The sequence below is a fragment of the Ambystoma mexicanum genome, chromosome 1p, assembly GCF_040938575.1.
Source record: "Ambystoma mexicanum isolate Mex_15411 chromosome 1p, UKY_AmexF1_1, whole genome shotgun sequence".
Lineage (NCBI taxonomy): Eukaryota > Metazoa > Chordata > Amphibia > Caudata > Ambystomatidae > Ambystoma > Ambystoma mexicanum.
Window position 1 is genome coordinate 277,390,760 of NC_090921.1, and position 15,943 is coordinate 277,406,702.

The 15,943-nt window shown below is 47.0% G+C and overlaps 1 protein-coding gene across 8 annotated transcripts in view; it reads left to right on the forward strand.

Annotated features, from left to right (window-relative positions):
- The window catches only part of LOC138568884 (CTD small phosphatase-like protein 3), a 668,014-nt gene extending 655,843 nt beyond the window's left edge, over positions 1-12,171 (forward strand). For all 8 annotated transcript variants that reach the window (XM_069646683.1, XM_069646699.1, XM_069646692.1 and 5 more), the window contains exon 12: positions 11,038-12,171. In XM_069646683.1, the coding sequence (XP_069502784.1) occupies positions 11,038-11,100 (63 nt within the window). In that variant the 3' untranslated portion in view covers positions 11,101-12,171. The remainder of the gene's footprint in view (positions 1-11,037) is intronic.
- The last annotated feature ends 3,772 nt before the right edge of the window (positions 12,172-15,943 follow it).

The following is a 15,943-nucleotide window of genomic DNA, read 5'->3' on the forward strand; positions in this document are numbered from 1 at the left end:
TCGCTTTTTGAGGTGAAGGCTCGGAGTTTGGTCTTTGGTGATTAGGGCCTTGTACATGTGCGCTATTAGTCCTTTTGATGAGTTGGTTGTGTCCAGTATTGCTTCAAAAGGCGTCAGCTCTCTTTGTGTGGTGTCTTTCCATTCTTTCCTTGACATGACCCCTTTTAGTCGAAGATACAAGAAGATCGGAATTGGATGAATTCGGAGGGCTTCTTCTAAATCCGAGATCGAAATGAATTTCCGATTTCTCCACAGTTGGCCTACTCTCTCCAGTCCGGCATCGAACCAAGCTTGGTATCTAGCGTGTTCGGGGATTTCTTCTCGGATCCCGGGGGACCAGAGATGGCTGAGGGGGGAAGGCCATGTCGTGATTCCAGTCATCCCTTTCCCTTTCTTCCAAATGTTCTACATGGTGCTCAGTATTGGGTGATCGCGCAGGCGTTTCGTGAGCTTCGCTCTAGCCACTCTGCGAGGGTAACGTGGACCAGAATGTCGTTATCCAGTTGTACCCATTGGAGATCCTTTCTGTCGCGCAGATGTGGGATCAGGATCCTAAATTGGGTTGCCTGGTAATACCGTTCTATGTCCGGGAGGCCCACTCCACCCATTTCCTTCGGCAGTGTCAGGATATCATACGGTATCCGTGTTTTTTTTCCGTCCCACAGGAATTCCAGTATGGTCTTCTTGATCTGTTTGAAAAAGTGGTCAGGGATTGTGATGGGTAGGACCAGGAAGGGGTATAGGAAGCGCGGGAGGGTCACCATCTTGATAGCATTTAAGCGCCCCATCCAGGAGATCGTGAGGGATTTCCAGATCGTGAGATCTGATTTGAGGGCACTTAGGAGTTGCGGGAAGTTTGCCTCGTAGAGCTGAGTTAGGTCTCTCGTTAGGTTGATCCCCAGGTATCTCAGTGAGGGGCCTCCGATGACCAGGACAAGGCGTTCAAGCTCATTTTGCTGTTCCGGGGATGGTCCGTGAATTGGGAAGAGAATGGTTTTATATTTATTCATTTTGAAACCAGAGAGTGTCCCATATTCCTCAATGAGGCGTATCGCCCTTGGGATTGACGACAGTGGGTTTACCACATGGAGCAAGATGTCATCTGCATACAAGGCTAGTTTGTATTCTTTGCCATTAACCTGCATTCCTTCAATTGTGTGTCAGATCGGAGGGCTCGAGCGAGGGGTTCTAGGGAGAGTGCAAAAAGAATCATCGAAAGGGGGCAGCCTTGTCTCGTACCCCTCCGGAGAGGAAACAAGCGGGAGTACTGGGCGTTCACCGCTACAGAGGCTCTTGGGGCTGTATACACAGCCTTGATCGCTCGTCAAAAGATGGGTCCCAGGCCTATTCGCTCCAGAGTGGCCTCTAAGAAGTGCCATTCGACCCTGTCGAACGCCTTCTTGGCGTCAATCGAAAACAGCGCTGGCATGTTTGACGAAGTTTTGGCCTCATGTATGAGGTGGAGAGTCTTGTGGGTGGAGTCTGCGCCTTGTCTGCCAAGGATGAAGCCTACTTGATCGTTGTGAATTATTGCGGGCATATGTGACTCCAATCGTGCGGTGAGAACCCTCGTGTAAATCTTGGTGTCAATGTTCAGGAGCGATATTGGGCGATAAGAGGCACATAGGGGGTAGGGTCCTTTCCTTCCTTGGGAATCACTGTTATGAGTACTTCGGAGAAAGATTTGGGTGCGACACCAGTGCTGAGGATGCTGTTGAAGAGCTCAACCATGAACGGGAGTAGGGCATTCTGGAAGGTTTTGTAGAATCCCGCCGTGTATCCGTCGTTTCCGGGTGCTTTCCCCATTGGAAGTCTTTTGATAGCATCTTCAATCTCTTCACCCGTGATAGGAGCTTCCATGGCTTGTGTTGTTTCCGATGGGAGGGTTGGCATGGCCACTTCGGTCAAATAGTTTGTAATCGCCTCTGCGTGTGGTGCATCCTGCGAGCTGTATAACCTCTCGTAGAAATTGGCAAAGGATTTGGGAATATTGGGGGGGTGATGGTCTGGGGTTGGATCTGTATCTCGCACCTTTGGTACCCATCGCTCACGGCATTGGACGCGGAGCCTTGCAGCGAGCAATGCGCCAGCTTTGTTCCCATGTTCGTAGTGCTTTTGCTTCAGGTATTGGAGTTTGTGGATGATGCTATTTGTTTCTAATTGCCGTAGCTCTTCTCTCTTGGCGTTGGCTTGTTCGATCTTCTGCGCTCTTTCAGAGTCCGCTGATTGGGCCGCAAGGTCAAGTTGGGCAATTTCCTTTCACAACTTATTTTCTATAAGTAGGCGTTCTCGCTTTTTCGCTGCTCCCTCCCTGATGAGGAGTCCCCTCCATGTGGCCTTGCCTGCGTCCCAGACTATGTTGGTGGGAGTTTCACCTACGTTTTTCTGCTCGAAGTATTGGGTGATGTCCTGCTCAAGCTGCTCCCGAAAGGCTGGGTCCTTGAAGAGCGTCTCGTTGCATCGCCATTTGGAGCTCCGCCGAGGGAGAGCCATCTGGTCGATGGTGACCATCACCATGTCATGGTCCGACCACGTAATGGGCGATATGTTGGCTTCAGTCGTTGCTGCGGCAAGTGCCGGGGTTACGTATATATAATCAATTCTGGAATACGTAGCGTGGGGCGTGGAGTAGAAGGTGAAAGCTGTCCGGGCCGGATTCCTGTATCTCCATGCATCTGTAAGATTGTAGGTGTCCATCATATCTACAATGCGGGAGTGTCCCGCGTCCCGTGGCGGGGTTGTGGAAGGGTTGCCTGCTTGCCTGTCCATGTCCATCCACATGTTGAGGTCGCCTCCTAGTATCACTTCCCCTTCTGCCTCATTCATCACCTTGGGGATTGCTTGTTGAAGGAACCGGGATTGTCCGGTGTTGGGTGCATATATGGACGCGAATGTGATGACGGTGTCCTGTATTTTGCCAATTAACACTAGCATTCTACCACTCGCGTCTGACCAGGACCTCAAAAGTTCAAACCGGATTGATTTACTGACTAGAACACCAACTCCAGCCTTCTTGAGCGGACCAGAGCCCCCATATTGTATGCCTAATTTGGCAGGGAGTACCCTCCTCATCTCCTTTACTATATCGGGTTTCCTGCAGGAAGAGTACATCCAGGTTCGCTCTCTTAAATTCTCGGGAAACTAGCGACCTTTTGGTGGGGGAATTAAGCCCCTTAACATTGAGTGTGCCAATTCTGAGTTTGCCATGCCCGTCACCAGATTCGTCATGACCACCCACGAGTGGCGGGTCCTGCAAGTTCGTTGAGCACGTCACCTTAGTCTGTCGTGCGTCGCCGCATTGGAAGTATTCTGTTGGTTGTCCCACACCCAAAGGGACTGCAGAGTATTTCGGATCCCCACCCCCTGCCCCCCCTTTCCGGGTAGTAAACATTATACCCGTTGTCTTCAGTTCCAATTTTCCGCACCACATTTACCTTACAAGGAACTGAATCCTAGATTGATGGCGTCTGAACCAGGTGGTTGCAACTGGTCTACTATCGGACCACCCGCGAGGGTCGTGACCACGTGACCCCCATCACAAATACCGTCTCATCAACATGCAGAGCCCCCCCATTCTTGAAATGTCAACTTTAGTTGCAACTTAACACACAACAACTGTCATCATTAAGTAACGGATATAGTGATACATGCGGATCGTCTGTGCTGGCTCTGGAGCGAGGTTCCTTCCGGGCTGGCTCTGTTGGTTGTAATATGTCAGTCTCCAAGTCGTTGGAAGGTCTCCGAGCTGTAATTATTGAGTATGTCTCGGTGGATCTAAGGATCTGTGTATACCGCATCAGTTGGCATGTTCTGACGTATTGTTGGGCCGTCTGTATTTTCTGGCTCCTTTGATTTTCTTCCATCTCGGGCCTCAATGTCCCCATTGCGCCCCATCTCGTGGTGTTTCCTCTTCTGACCCTTCTCTGGGGCCAGTGCCGGGAAAATGGATAGCCCCACCTATATCTCGTGCCCTGCTCTTTGAGCCACTTGGTTAAAGGGCCACATAGGGGCGCAGGGCCAAAGTGAGCGAAGATAGGTCCTGGAAGATGGTTATTTGGATTCCTCCAATGATGAGGGTATCACCTGACCTGGCTTTGGGGAGAATCCTTGTTCTATCTTGGTATCTATGAAATCTGGCCAGGACCGACCTCTGACCTCTTGACGGACCCCCCGCTCTGTGTATTCTTTCTATTGCAGGTTTATCAATGTTCTCATCTGCAGTTAGGATTCTGATGTCATGTATGGTGTGTTTAAGGTCCTCCTCTGTTTCCGCCTCCCGCTCCGAAATTCCAAAAAATCGCCTCTCCCTATTTTCCAAATCGTCAATCTTCAGACGGATATCTTCTTCTCTTTTCTCTATATTGCGCATGCCGCGGTCTAGCTGGGCTTCCAATGTGTCGATTGAGGCTTGGTTGTTCTCGACCCCCTCAAGTCTCTCTTCGATATTGTCTACCCTTTGGGTCATTCTGTCGATTTTGCCGCCTAAACTGGTGCCCTTATTTCTGATTTCACTCAGGAGGGCGGCAATGTCCCCTTTGGTGGCCGCTGCCCCCGTCTCGGAGGGATCCGCCGACATCGTGCCGTTAGGTCTGGGCTCTGGGTGCGATGGGGTGTAGGCGTACCTGGCTAGCTTGGATTTGGTGCTCAAGCTATGTATAGGTGCGAGGAGGCACTCGCCCCTGGAACGGGGGCACTACCCTCTGCACCGGTGCAGTAAACTGGTCCGGGAGTGTGTTATCACGTGGTCTCTGGAGTGTCTTGGTTAGTGCGAGTCTAGCGTTGGGAGGTGGCAAATGCCCTGAAATCAGGGGCTCCACCCTCCGGCTGCGTCATTTTCCTTCAGTTTAGTGCCAGACTCCGGCTTCAGTGCGGTGTCCGCAATGTGCTGGTGCAAATGGGGGTCGGGTCGTAGATCTTGTTGGGTTTGCGTAGGGGTTTGCATAGGGGGAGGCCTCAGTTCAGGAGACCTCGGAGGAGGCGTGCAGAGGAGGGCACACGCCCCACAAGTGGGGGCCCAACCCTGGTGTAAGAGAAATGTATCCTGATGTCGGAGGCTCGGTGGGGGAGTTTATTGGAAGAGGTTTAGATAATGTCCAGAGGCCAGATCCTTTAGCCAGAGGCGATGGGTGTGTTACTCAGGTCGAGGTGTGTGTCCCTTGGTCTGCCCAGTCGGCGAAATGAGGCTGGTGACACTGTGTAGAGTTCCAAGGGGGGGTGACAGGTTCTCCCCAGGAGATAGTAGGGTCAGCCTATCTAGGCAGGTGAGTAGTGTTGCGCCCTGCACTGTGTCGGAAGCTCACGCCTGATAGGTGGGGGTTGGGTCTTTGGCCTTGTGTCACCAAGGGATAGCACTGGGGCGTGAGAATGTCGCCCTACGGTGGGGATCTGTATCCACTGCAGTTGAGGTGTGGGACTGGGGAGCGTAGACCAGTTTTGCTTGCCCGCGCCTCATTTATGTATGAGTCTCCGTGGTACGAAGCATGAAGTTTTGTGGATGCCCCGGGGGTTGCCTTGATATTATTCATACATTTGCGGGCATTGAAGCTCCCTTGTACTTGGAGCGATCGCTTTGAGCAGTGTGCGGAGGCCTGCGGGCAAAGCGGAGCCGGGGGTTCCTGAGCTTGCGTGCGGGATCAGGGTCGGGTTGGGCTCGCCGGGATAAGGCACAAAGTCGTGGGTGGGCTGAGGCGACACCGGGGAGGTGGGGGGGCACTCAACCTTGCACGGTGGGCCATGGAACATGCCGGGCGCAAAGGCGTTGCCGCGCGGGCCGTGAAGCTGAGAGGGCCGACTCCTGCACGGCGGTCCGGGGTCTCTCCACTCGGCGGGGGCTCAAGGGTTGTGTGGAGAGGCTGCAGCCGCTGTGGGAGGCCGCAGCACGGCTCGATGGCCCTGCGTGGAAGCGGGGGGTGGAGCTGGCAGTCTGCGTTTCGCGGGTCTCAGTGTTCGATCGAGACACCGCTCTGCAGGCCTGGAGGGGGAGGCACGTACCAGGAGACCTTAACCAGGCCAGAAAGCTCAGATTTTCTCCGGATTTTCGCTCGCCTTGTGGGGGTTCGGTTCCCACACCCTGTGCGACCGTTGTGTGATGGGGTGGTCAAAAGTGGGGGCTCGGGGCACTTTAGAGGGTTGCAGGTCGGAGCTCACACGGAGGAGGTCTGCATCCGGGCCCCCCATGGTGGCCAGTTCGACTCACTCTTTAACGACTAATTCTTCTTTACGAGTGTCGCAACAACTCCTGTACAACGGAACCGGAGTATCACGTTAAGCACCGGCATTGAAACAGCATTTAAAAATGCAAATCTCATTCAACGTGAGGCAGCATACTCCTCCTATTGTTGCGCTCGTAGGGCTTAGATGTAATAAACACAGCGGCCATCTTTACACTGGGCTCATAAGGGTGCCCTTAATGTAGATTAAATACATGAATCTTCATTGCTGGTTGTGTGAAGGTCAGTAAAAAGTGTAGATGTGAGTACAAACAAACTCCAATATTAAATGGCAATGTCTGCTCCTGTATCCATCAACTGCAGGACACTATGTAACCTCATATAATGGCAACAACTGGCAACCTTCAATATCACAAATTCTGCCAATCCACCATTTCATTCAGACCTGTCACTGACGAATTGCATAAATCAGCCACTGTTCTTTGGCATACAGTCTCATACACACTGATTCTCCATTATGGGATGTCGAAATCTTCAGAAGTACTGTCCATTTCAAAGTATCACTTGTGTGTTCCATTGAAATGAAATGATTGACCAAGGGGACTGTGGTGACCCTGTTCTTTATGCAGCTTCTGTGCTTGGAAATTCTAGTTTTCATTTTCCTTTCAGTCATCCCACTATACACCTTTGCGCAAGTGCACCATATTGCGTAAACCACATTACTTGAGTTGCAATTGGTGAACTGATGCTGCGTCCAAGGTTTTCCAAGATCAAAATCGAGCTCTGCGGTTCTGCTTGTGAATACGCAATTCGTACACATCCCACACGGTGCGTGCCCCGAAATTTTCGGAAGACCCCACAAATCTGTGATACTTTTTTGTGGTTGAACTGTTTTGGAGATTTCATTCTTAGTCAAGAGATCCTTCAGATTGGCTCATCGCTTAAATGCACATAAATGAGGTTTTAAAGGACAGTCACCACCCATTAAAATGTGCCAGTTCTTTTTAATGATTTTATTAATCTGATTCGAGAGAGGAGTGAAGGTACTCACAAATACCAATCCTCCGGCTTCTGTTGTCTTCTCTTGATATTCAAGGAGTGCTTCAGGGTTGTTATTAATAGATCTCTTAAGTGCTCTCTTCACAATAGCTTTCAGATATTTTCTGTTTCTCAATTTATGACTTGGGATGTTAGCTTCTGACTGGAATGTAGTCGTCAATGAACTATTCCTTTTCAACTGCAAGTATTGCCCAAAAGGGAGGATTTCCCTAGTGTGGCGTGGATGGCAACTATCGAACATTAGAAGTGAATTACGGTCAGTAGGTCGAACCTGTACCCAAATGGTCCATCTAGAAAATGCACTTCTGAACTACTGTGGATCGAAGTAAATTAAAAAAATTGGTTCTGTTGGTTGATTGATTCAATCCATTACATTTCAAAATGGATGTTTATGTACCATCCCAGATGATCAATATATCATCTTTTTAGCACCTCCACAACCCTATGTTGGAAAAAAGGGGTTGGAGGCACTATAAATTGTCTGAAGTTCAAACGCCTCCACATAGAGAGTGGCGGATGAAGGTGCAACTGATTAACCCATTGCGGTTCCATGGATCTGATGATGGAGTGACCCATTAAAACCGAAATAGTTCTCAGTTGACGCTAGATATACACACCATAAAACAAAACTGTTTGGTGTAATGCCTTCTGTCCTTTTAGATAGCAACGCTTCCTCCAAAGCACTCAAGGTTGCTTCCTGCGGTATACATGTGTACAAGGGCACAATATCTAAACTGATCAACAGCTGTCTAGTATGATCAAACTGCATTTCTTCAACATTGATTACTTCCATTGTGTCCTGCACTATTGAAAACATGCTGGTCACAAACGTTTTCAAATACCATTCAGCAAATTTAGACAGTGGCTCAAGCGGCTAGCCTGTCCCAGATACAATCGGGCGGCTGGGGGGATTGGTCAAAGACTTATGAATTTTAGATCGGGGTCCTCAAAAGATCTCGACCTCCTCCCAGAGGGAGTTCGCAACTCAGACCAGCTGGTCCAAGATGCGGCCTGTCCCTGGCCAGAGGCCGAGTCAGTGGCCTTGCTCGACTTGAGCCACGCTGACAGTCTGCTGTAGCAGTCTTTTTTGGTTTTCTTCCAGAAACCATGGCACACCTTGCATCCCTCTGCGTAGTCCGGATGCAGGTAATATAAGCATTTAAAATGCTGATCTTCCTACATTCCTTAATCCACACTTCGTGCAGAGTTTGAAGAGGCTTCTGCTTTCCTTCTCCTCAGACATGGCTGAAAGGCGCGAAATAGGCCCAAGGCCGGGCCTTCTCGTAACTTAGATGATCCGACGATGGATGAAGATCTTGGTCGGCAGCAGAGCCCCGCTGTCGGTCTGTCCTTCGAAGACGATCAAGCCAAAATCGGTCAAAATTCTAAAACTTTTAATGGAAATAATTTGAAATAGCACAAAAATAGCTCGGAGAGCATCTTGAGGACTCCGAACACTGAAGCGTGCAGTAAAAATCTGAAGATGGCCTCCAAGGGTGGAGCTTAGGGAGAGGACTGTCATTGGATGGGGGCAGTATGGCCCAGAGGACCGTGATTGGTTAAGAGGCGAAATACAGTTTTGAAGTGAAAGTGAAACTTTATTTATTTTACCAAGGATTCCCAAGGATGGGGAATATGCATGAGCATGTGAATCCATGCCGGACCCCTTGCTGGAGAAATATGACTTTAAAAAAAATAGGAGAAATATAAAGTGTTGTTGGCATATCCAAACTACACCAACACAGGAAGTACATTGCTATTCATATCTTGGAATTCAAATTACCAACATCAGCAAAGAGATACTTGCAAATGTTATAACCAATAAAACTATGACCACATTTCTAGTACATTTCCTTTATTCGCAAGAAAAGAGGCCAATCAATTGAAGGACTACTATATTTATATAAATCTAGTGTTATTCCAAGTATATTGCATGGCTTAGAAATATTTACAACTGTAGAGGTAAGCTGGCTTAGTAAATTAGAAGGTATGCTTTGGCAGAAAGCTGATTTCTAATTGTCTTTTTGTATTTGAAGGTTTTCAGTGATTGTAATAATTCTATGTATTCTTTGCAAACAAATTGATTTTAATAATCCTAATAAGTCATTAAAACTTTGGTTTCTTGAAACATCCGAGTTGCTAAAGAAGATGGGTTGTACCATTGCACTCATGGATAACTTTACTTTAAAAGAAAAAGAAATCCAAGATAAAGCTGCTGATTGGGACAGTAATAACGGGCTCACAAAATTATTCCACTTATAGACATATATGATTTACTCAATGCTGTATTTCTTTGTGAACGCTCCTTTTACTTATATCATGAAATTGCAAAATGTGAAAGTAAGACATTTCATCATGTGTCTCAGGCTTAATCGGCTCCCTACCTTCTCAAAACTTGTTGCTTGGAAACCTATTCCTTATGAACAATGATTGTGTCGATGGTGGTATGGAGATAGAAACAAGAAGACATTTACTAGCGGGCCTCAAGTACTTGTCAGTCATTTATGAAAAAGTTTATGGAGACTGGATTACGATTTACATTTTATTTGCACTGATCAATTTTTGAGCCACATTTATGCAGGTGAAAATAGTCATGTTAATGTTCATGTTTTTTTGTGGCAGGAGATGATCAAGAAAATTGATAATTAATGTAAAAGTGATTTTTAGTATATTTTGTGTGTGTATATATTAGTATTCATGCTGCATGCTACTAATTATGAAACTATTTTTGATTTTATATTGTTGCAATACTCTGTATGTATGCTTTTATTTGTTACTTTTGATTTTCATGATATTGGTTACAATTAACCAATAAAACACTATTAAAAAAAGTTTTAAAAGAAAGGTGCTTTCTTTGGCCAGGAGGTGTTGCACAGGTATACACGTATTTTGTCGAATGATTTTACATCGTGGGACTTCATCGCCAACCCTTTCACCGCCAAAAACTTTTTTTAAAAACTTTTTAATGGGGGGTGGGGTTGTTTGGTGCGGTTTGGGGTATGATTATTTAAGAAAGGGGGGGCTTGGGGGTGCGAAGCCCCCCCATAAATAAAAAATTTAAAGAGTTTTTGGCGATGAAAGGGTGGCGATGAAAAGTCCCACGATGTAAAATCATTCGGCGAAATAACGTAGAACCGTTGCACAACCTCTTTCCTTGAACCCAGGCCGGGCATATGTGGTCTCCTGCGCCCATTTCATTTTCTGCACAGTCAAGTTCCCAACAAGGGAAGGCGGAGATGACGTTTGAGTATGGTATGAAAATGTAACCTTCATGGTGATACCAGTACTACTATTCCTTGTACTCCCTCCTTCACAATCCCTTCTGCCCCTATGCGTGTACATTGTTCCAACCTCCACAGCGGAACGGTTATGTTTGGTTGGTGATGCATGGGTTAGAGAGAGGCTTGATATGATGCTTGCGCAAATATCGAGCCCCATTCTAAATCTTAGCGACAGCATCCTCTTTAGTAGAATCTTTTTCCTGTCCAGCCTGAAGTGCAGGCTATCCCAACCAGTTGTGAAGGGGAGGGATATCAAGGACTAGGCGTATTGGAATTACCATGAAGTTATATTTTGTTTGCTAGCATGCCACTTCAGTCCTTTCACTCAACCCTTGTGAAACATAAGAGATGATGGGAGCAGGGCCGGATCCTGAAAGAGGACAACCCTGGAGTCTGGCACCCTGTGTCACAGCACCTCCAATGTAACAGCACCTACCAGCACCACTTCTAGCTATTTTTTTCAAGTAAATAAGAACACCTTGCCTTGTGTTATTTCTGATTGTTCTCTTGGTTATGTTTCCTGTTAGGAGGATGTCCGTACAGAAATATCGAGGAGATATCACCTTGGAGAGCTGGCTTCCGAATTCTGATGATCTACTACCCTGACTGCGCAACGAGATGGTACTGAGCCTGTCCAAATGCATCCAAATAAATGTGTTCTTTAGGCAGTATCCCCTCAGAGTCTGGACACCTTCTTCCAGGGTAGTGGCTTGTGTCACTATCTGCCCTCGAGAGTCTGAAGCAACTTCTTCCAGGGCAGGGATCACTGGCACCACCTTCCCAATATGGGTGGCTTCTCCTTTAGAAGCAGTGACTTATGATACACAACCTGTCGTTTTGCCTTGAGCACCTGCTAGCGCTCTGCCCGGCAGCTTGGCTGGTTTTCTGCCCGAGCGGCCAAGCATCATCCTCCTGATGTTAAAGTGGTGCAGCCAAAGTATCCTGAGATGAGTCTGGAAACCAAGCTGCTGTGTTGGCGTCCCTTCTGGTTTTTCTGTAACGCAGAGAAAATGTTTGAGAACAGTGCTGTACCTTCCAAGATGGTGCAATTGGGATGCATACCCCATGGTATAGTGACCAAAACCAGTACATCTCAAGACGGTGCAGGTAGGGACCTTTAAAACATTGTACATACATGGTGATGGCACACAGAGCCATGCTATTTATTCTTGTACAGATTGCGGTTCATGCCCATGGCGGGAGGCCACATTTCTTTTTTCCTGTCTTTTTAGCAGGATCTCCCTTCACTCCATGTATGAATGTTTAGTTCGGCTGTCAGCCACCTTGGATTCCCAGATTATAATTTACTGCATTCTGGGACCTGTGGTCTTCATAAATTAATTTTAACTTCAAAATAAAAGATGTATTCAAGAGAAACGCCTATGAGCAGTTCCCACACTGGCTCCTAAATGAGGCGATTGTTAAGCCTGCATGGTCGGTGGTAGAGTGGGCCTTGCTGGCTAGGGTTGTGACCGGGGATGCAATGGAGTAAGGGAGCTTTTTGTGACTGCTTTTATAGAAGGTGTTCCCAGCTGGAATAAGACACTTCACATTGGTGCTGAGAAATTGTAATTTTTAACATGTACAGAGATTGACTTTCTTGTCTTAGTTGTATAGTATTTTATTTTAAATGTTTTAATAAAACATGCCTTTTTACCATTTCTCTTTGTGCTCTACGTTTGCCATCTTTTCGATCTCTCACCTTGAAGTGCACTGGGGCAATGACAGTAGGGTGTTTGGATTGCTGGGTGCAGTGAGTAAGACTATATATGTGGCAGGTGTGTATTGACTGCACTGTGTGAGCACTGGCCATTGGCTATGCGGCTCACACAGGCTAGTGTGGATCTGTCTTTTGGCCAACGAGAGCCAGTTTGAGCTACTTAACCGCGCAGCTAGTATATGAACTGTTACTGTACAAAAAGGCTTCAAGTGCACCAATTGCAACACCTTTTACCAATACCCTCTCGCTTCGCTACTTCTCAAACAGTCTTAAAAAAGGGGGCGTGGGGAAGCAGGTTTGAACTTGCCTTGGAGAAAATGGGAAAGCAGGTTTGAACTTACCTTGGAGAACATGGCCAAACCTAGAAAGCATGATTTGGAAACCTATTCTAAATCTCCCCAGATGCCTCCCGATTGCTGCTATAAAAGCTGAGTTAGCATTGCAATCCCTCTACTCAGTAGTGAGATGGAAGTCAATGGCCTTGCTAAGGAAACTCTCCCTAGTAAAACCAGTGGTAGGCTACAAATTTCTAAGAACACACAAGCACTGAAAGAGTTCAGTCCTCCTGAACAGCTGGAAAGACTATTGGACACAACAACTACATGCATTCGAATAATTCACTGGAAGAATTGATTATGAACCCAGACTGAGTAAAAGAAAAACTAAAAAGACAGGACTGGATAAGAACAAGAGAATCAAAGCTGGCATGCAAATCTCAACAAAACGCTGCAAATGAACACCCGAAAAGAGACACCATGCCGCAATACCTGATGCAATTTCCGACAAAAAACCATCGGGAAAGGATGATGCAAATTAGATTAGATGTCTATCCTACTAATGAATTTAGACATAATAGAGGTCAGCAAGGCTTGAACAACGGGATGTGCAGATTATGTTAAAAAAAAGGAACCCTGGAATCCACGAGACACTTATTATTGAAATGCACCGCAGTAGCAGACGAAAGATCACGCTGTATAAAAAGCTACATGGAAGAATTCAAAATTAAAACAGAAGAGGAATGGTGGAGAGATTTTGTGCAATGGAGAAATTCGCGATTTACGTTTGCTGGAATAAACTTCCTAGACAAACTAATGAAAGAGCAAGATACACTGTTGGAAAGGACATGAGTCAAGAAGCCTAAAACGAGCATGGGAAAAGAAGCCAGACGATAGCAGCACTCTGAACAAATCTAAAGAATAAGACTGTGACTCTATGATATTAAAGCAACAATGCACACAAAACGGATGTACATTTTAACAATCGTAAATGCGTAACTAGTTTTTGGATAAAACTAGTTCACAATAAAAACAAAACATTTAAAATAGGGGGGCGTATCTGATCGGAAATTAGGTGCTTTTGCGGATGTTAGGGAGAATTCTCTGTTAAGGCTAATTTCCCAAACCTTGTGAGTCCCCCCAGCAGCTTTGCTGGATTTTTTTGGGGTTTCTCCTGCTAAGAGTGAGACTCTTTTTCTCCCACTCTTAGACATGATTTGAGATATCCTTTGACTTTGTAATGTGTTTTATGGGCTATGGGGTCTTTTACTCCATAGGGTTTCATGTAGTTTGTAAGTGTTACACAGCACCCTCAGTGCAGTAACACAGGGGTGTCATAGTGACCCCCAAACATAGACTCCATACCCTGGGACTGACTGCTGTCTCCCATGGCATGTAAAGTCCCCATTGACTTTACTAGTCTTAAATTGGGAACAGAACCAGTACAAACCATCATATTGTGGAAGTACTGGTAGGGGTAATTGGATTGTCCCTGGGTCTGTTTTTCGAGGGGGCACTGTGCAGTCCCCCCTCGTCGAGTTTCTGGCTGGTGGCAGTGGTTACCACGCGAAATATTCCTTAAGAATATTTCCTATGGGATTTTCCCATTCATTTTAAACGGCGTTTGTGTTCGCCTCTGTAACGCCAACCCAAGTCGAGCCCTTTGTTCCACTTTTTGGCGGGCTTCTACACAGAAGCCTCCAAAAGTGGTGCCACTCTGTCTGGGTCTACAGGATGGGTCGGAGGGGGGTTTGGGCACCCTGGACTGAGTTGCCTCGGCAACTCAAGTCGCACTCTTGTGTGATTGGCCCAGTGGTAAGCCGCCCGGCTCACCACTTAGCATGTTTGAGTGACAGCTAGGACTGATGAATGGGGGTTTTCTGCATAAAAGCAGGGCTTTGGGGTCTGGAACTTCAGACGTCGCCACAGCACCAAAGAATCTGAAGAGGGAGAAGCTGAGCCGACGTGCAACGACGACACCACAGGTGGAGCCCTGCTGAACCGACTCACCACTTCTTCCAACGACAGTGGAGATCTTCATCCCGAAGAGTCTCCTTCCTTTGACTGGTGGGGATAACCAGTTTGCCCGCCTTTTCGCCTTCCCGGATCCTCTCGTGGCCGCCTTGCCTGTGCCAAGCAACCCGGCAACAATACCACGACCGCGAATAAAAGGGTAGTACCTTTTAACCGGAGAACTCCGCGGCTGGTTTCTTCCCTGGCAGTGCAACGACCTTCAGCTTTCCTCCACGTCGAGATCTTCTCTTCCTCTGGACGACGCCGCGACTTGCACCCAACTGCCAGGAACAACTGCCCCCGCTGGAGGATTCTCCCCACTTTCAATGGACTGTGTCCGCCTGGCCTCCCTCGCAACGATCTGTGTGGGATGTCTCTTAAATCCTCAATTTACCACTTGGGTTGGCCCTAGGCTGGCTAACTGAACTTTTCTGAGCTGAACTAATTCCTTTTTTAACTCTTTGCAAGACTTTTCAAGCCTTTTAAACTGGGTGATCTTGGGCGCATTGGCGTTCTACTCTCTCTAAGAGGGAGCCTGGCCTCTGAACTTTTTTGCTCACAAGTAGACTTTGACTTTCCTGCCTTGCTGGGTGCTTGTCTAATTTTTGCCTTTTCCCTCCCTTTTCTGATAACTTATTGGAGTGCCATCTTTAGTTAAGCGCTCACCTCTGTCTGAAAATAAGTGGTGTTAACTAAGACTTGTCTAATAAGGAATAAGGGATGTATATATATTAATAGTGACTGTGTTTTTGAACTTGCTTACAATAATAGTGCTACAGTGTTTCTATAAGTGTGTCTTTAAAAAAATAATTATATACTTTGATACCAAAGCTCTGGTCAGTGTTTGCTTGTGCTACTGTATTTTGGTACCTATCTTGTATACTCTATATACTGTCTAACTCTTCTTGAGAGAAGTCTGGCTGCTCAGCCACAGCTACCAGGTAAATCTGGGTGGTACAGACTGCTACCAATTGGGTTTACTGCCAACACCTGTAGTCCTAAGCCTTTTTCAGTGGTCCCTAAGGGAACTGCACAGGTTTCTGCCTAACAGCAGAGCGTAGCGGTTGTGCATGTGTGCCAAACTGCAATGGAGTGTGGACCCTACAGGCCTGAGTAAGATGTGTGATAGAGCTACGTGAAGGCCAGAGAGCTGGAATGGCAATGGAGTGTTGATCAGGAAAGAAATGCATTGGGGGAAGTGTGTAAGGGGTGTAGGACCGTAATCTCAATGTGCATCTGGTGAACATTCTCAACTCCTCATTGGAATTGCGCATGGGTGCGATGGGTTCTCTCCTTTGGGCCCCATGTGATTGGGAAATTACTAATTAACCTCAGCACTGAGTGATAAATTAGCCTTCCAATGGGATATTTATGCACTTATGTTTCAGGGGTCCATGATTTTGCCCATCCGGCCTACAGGTATCT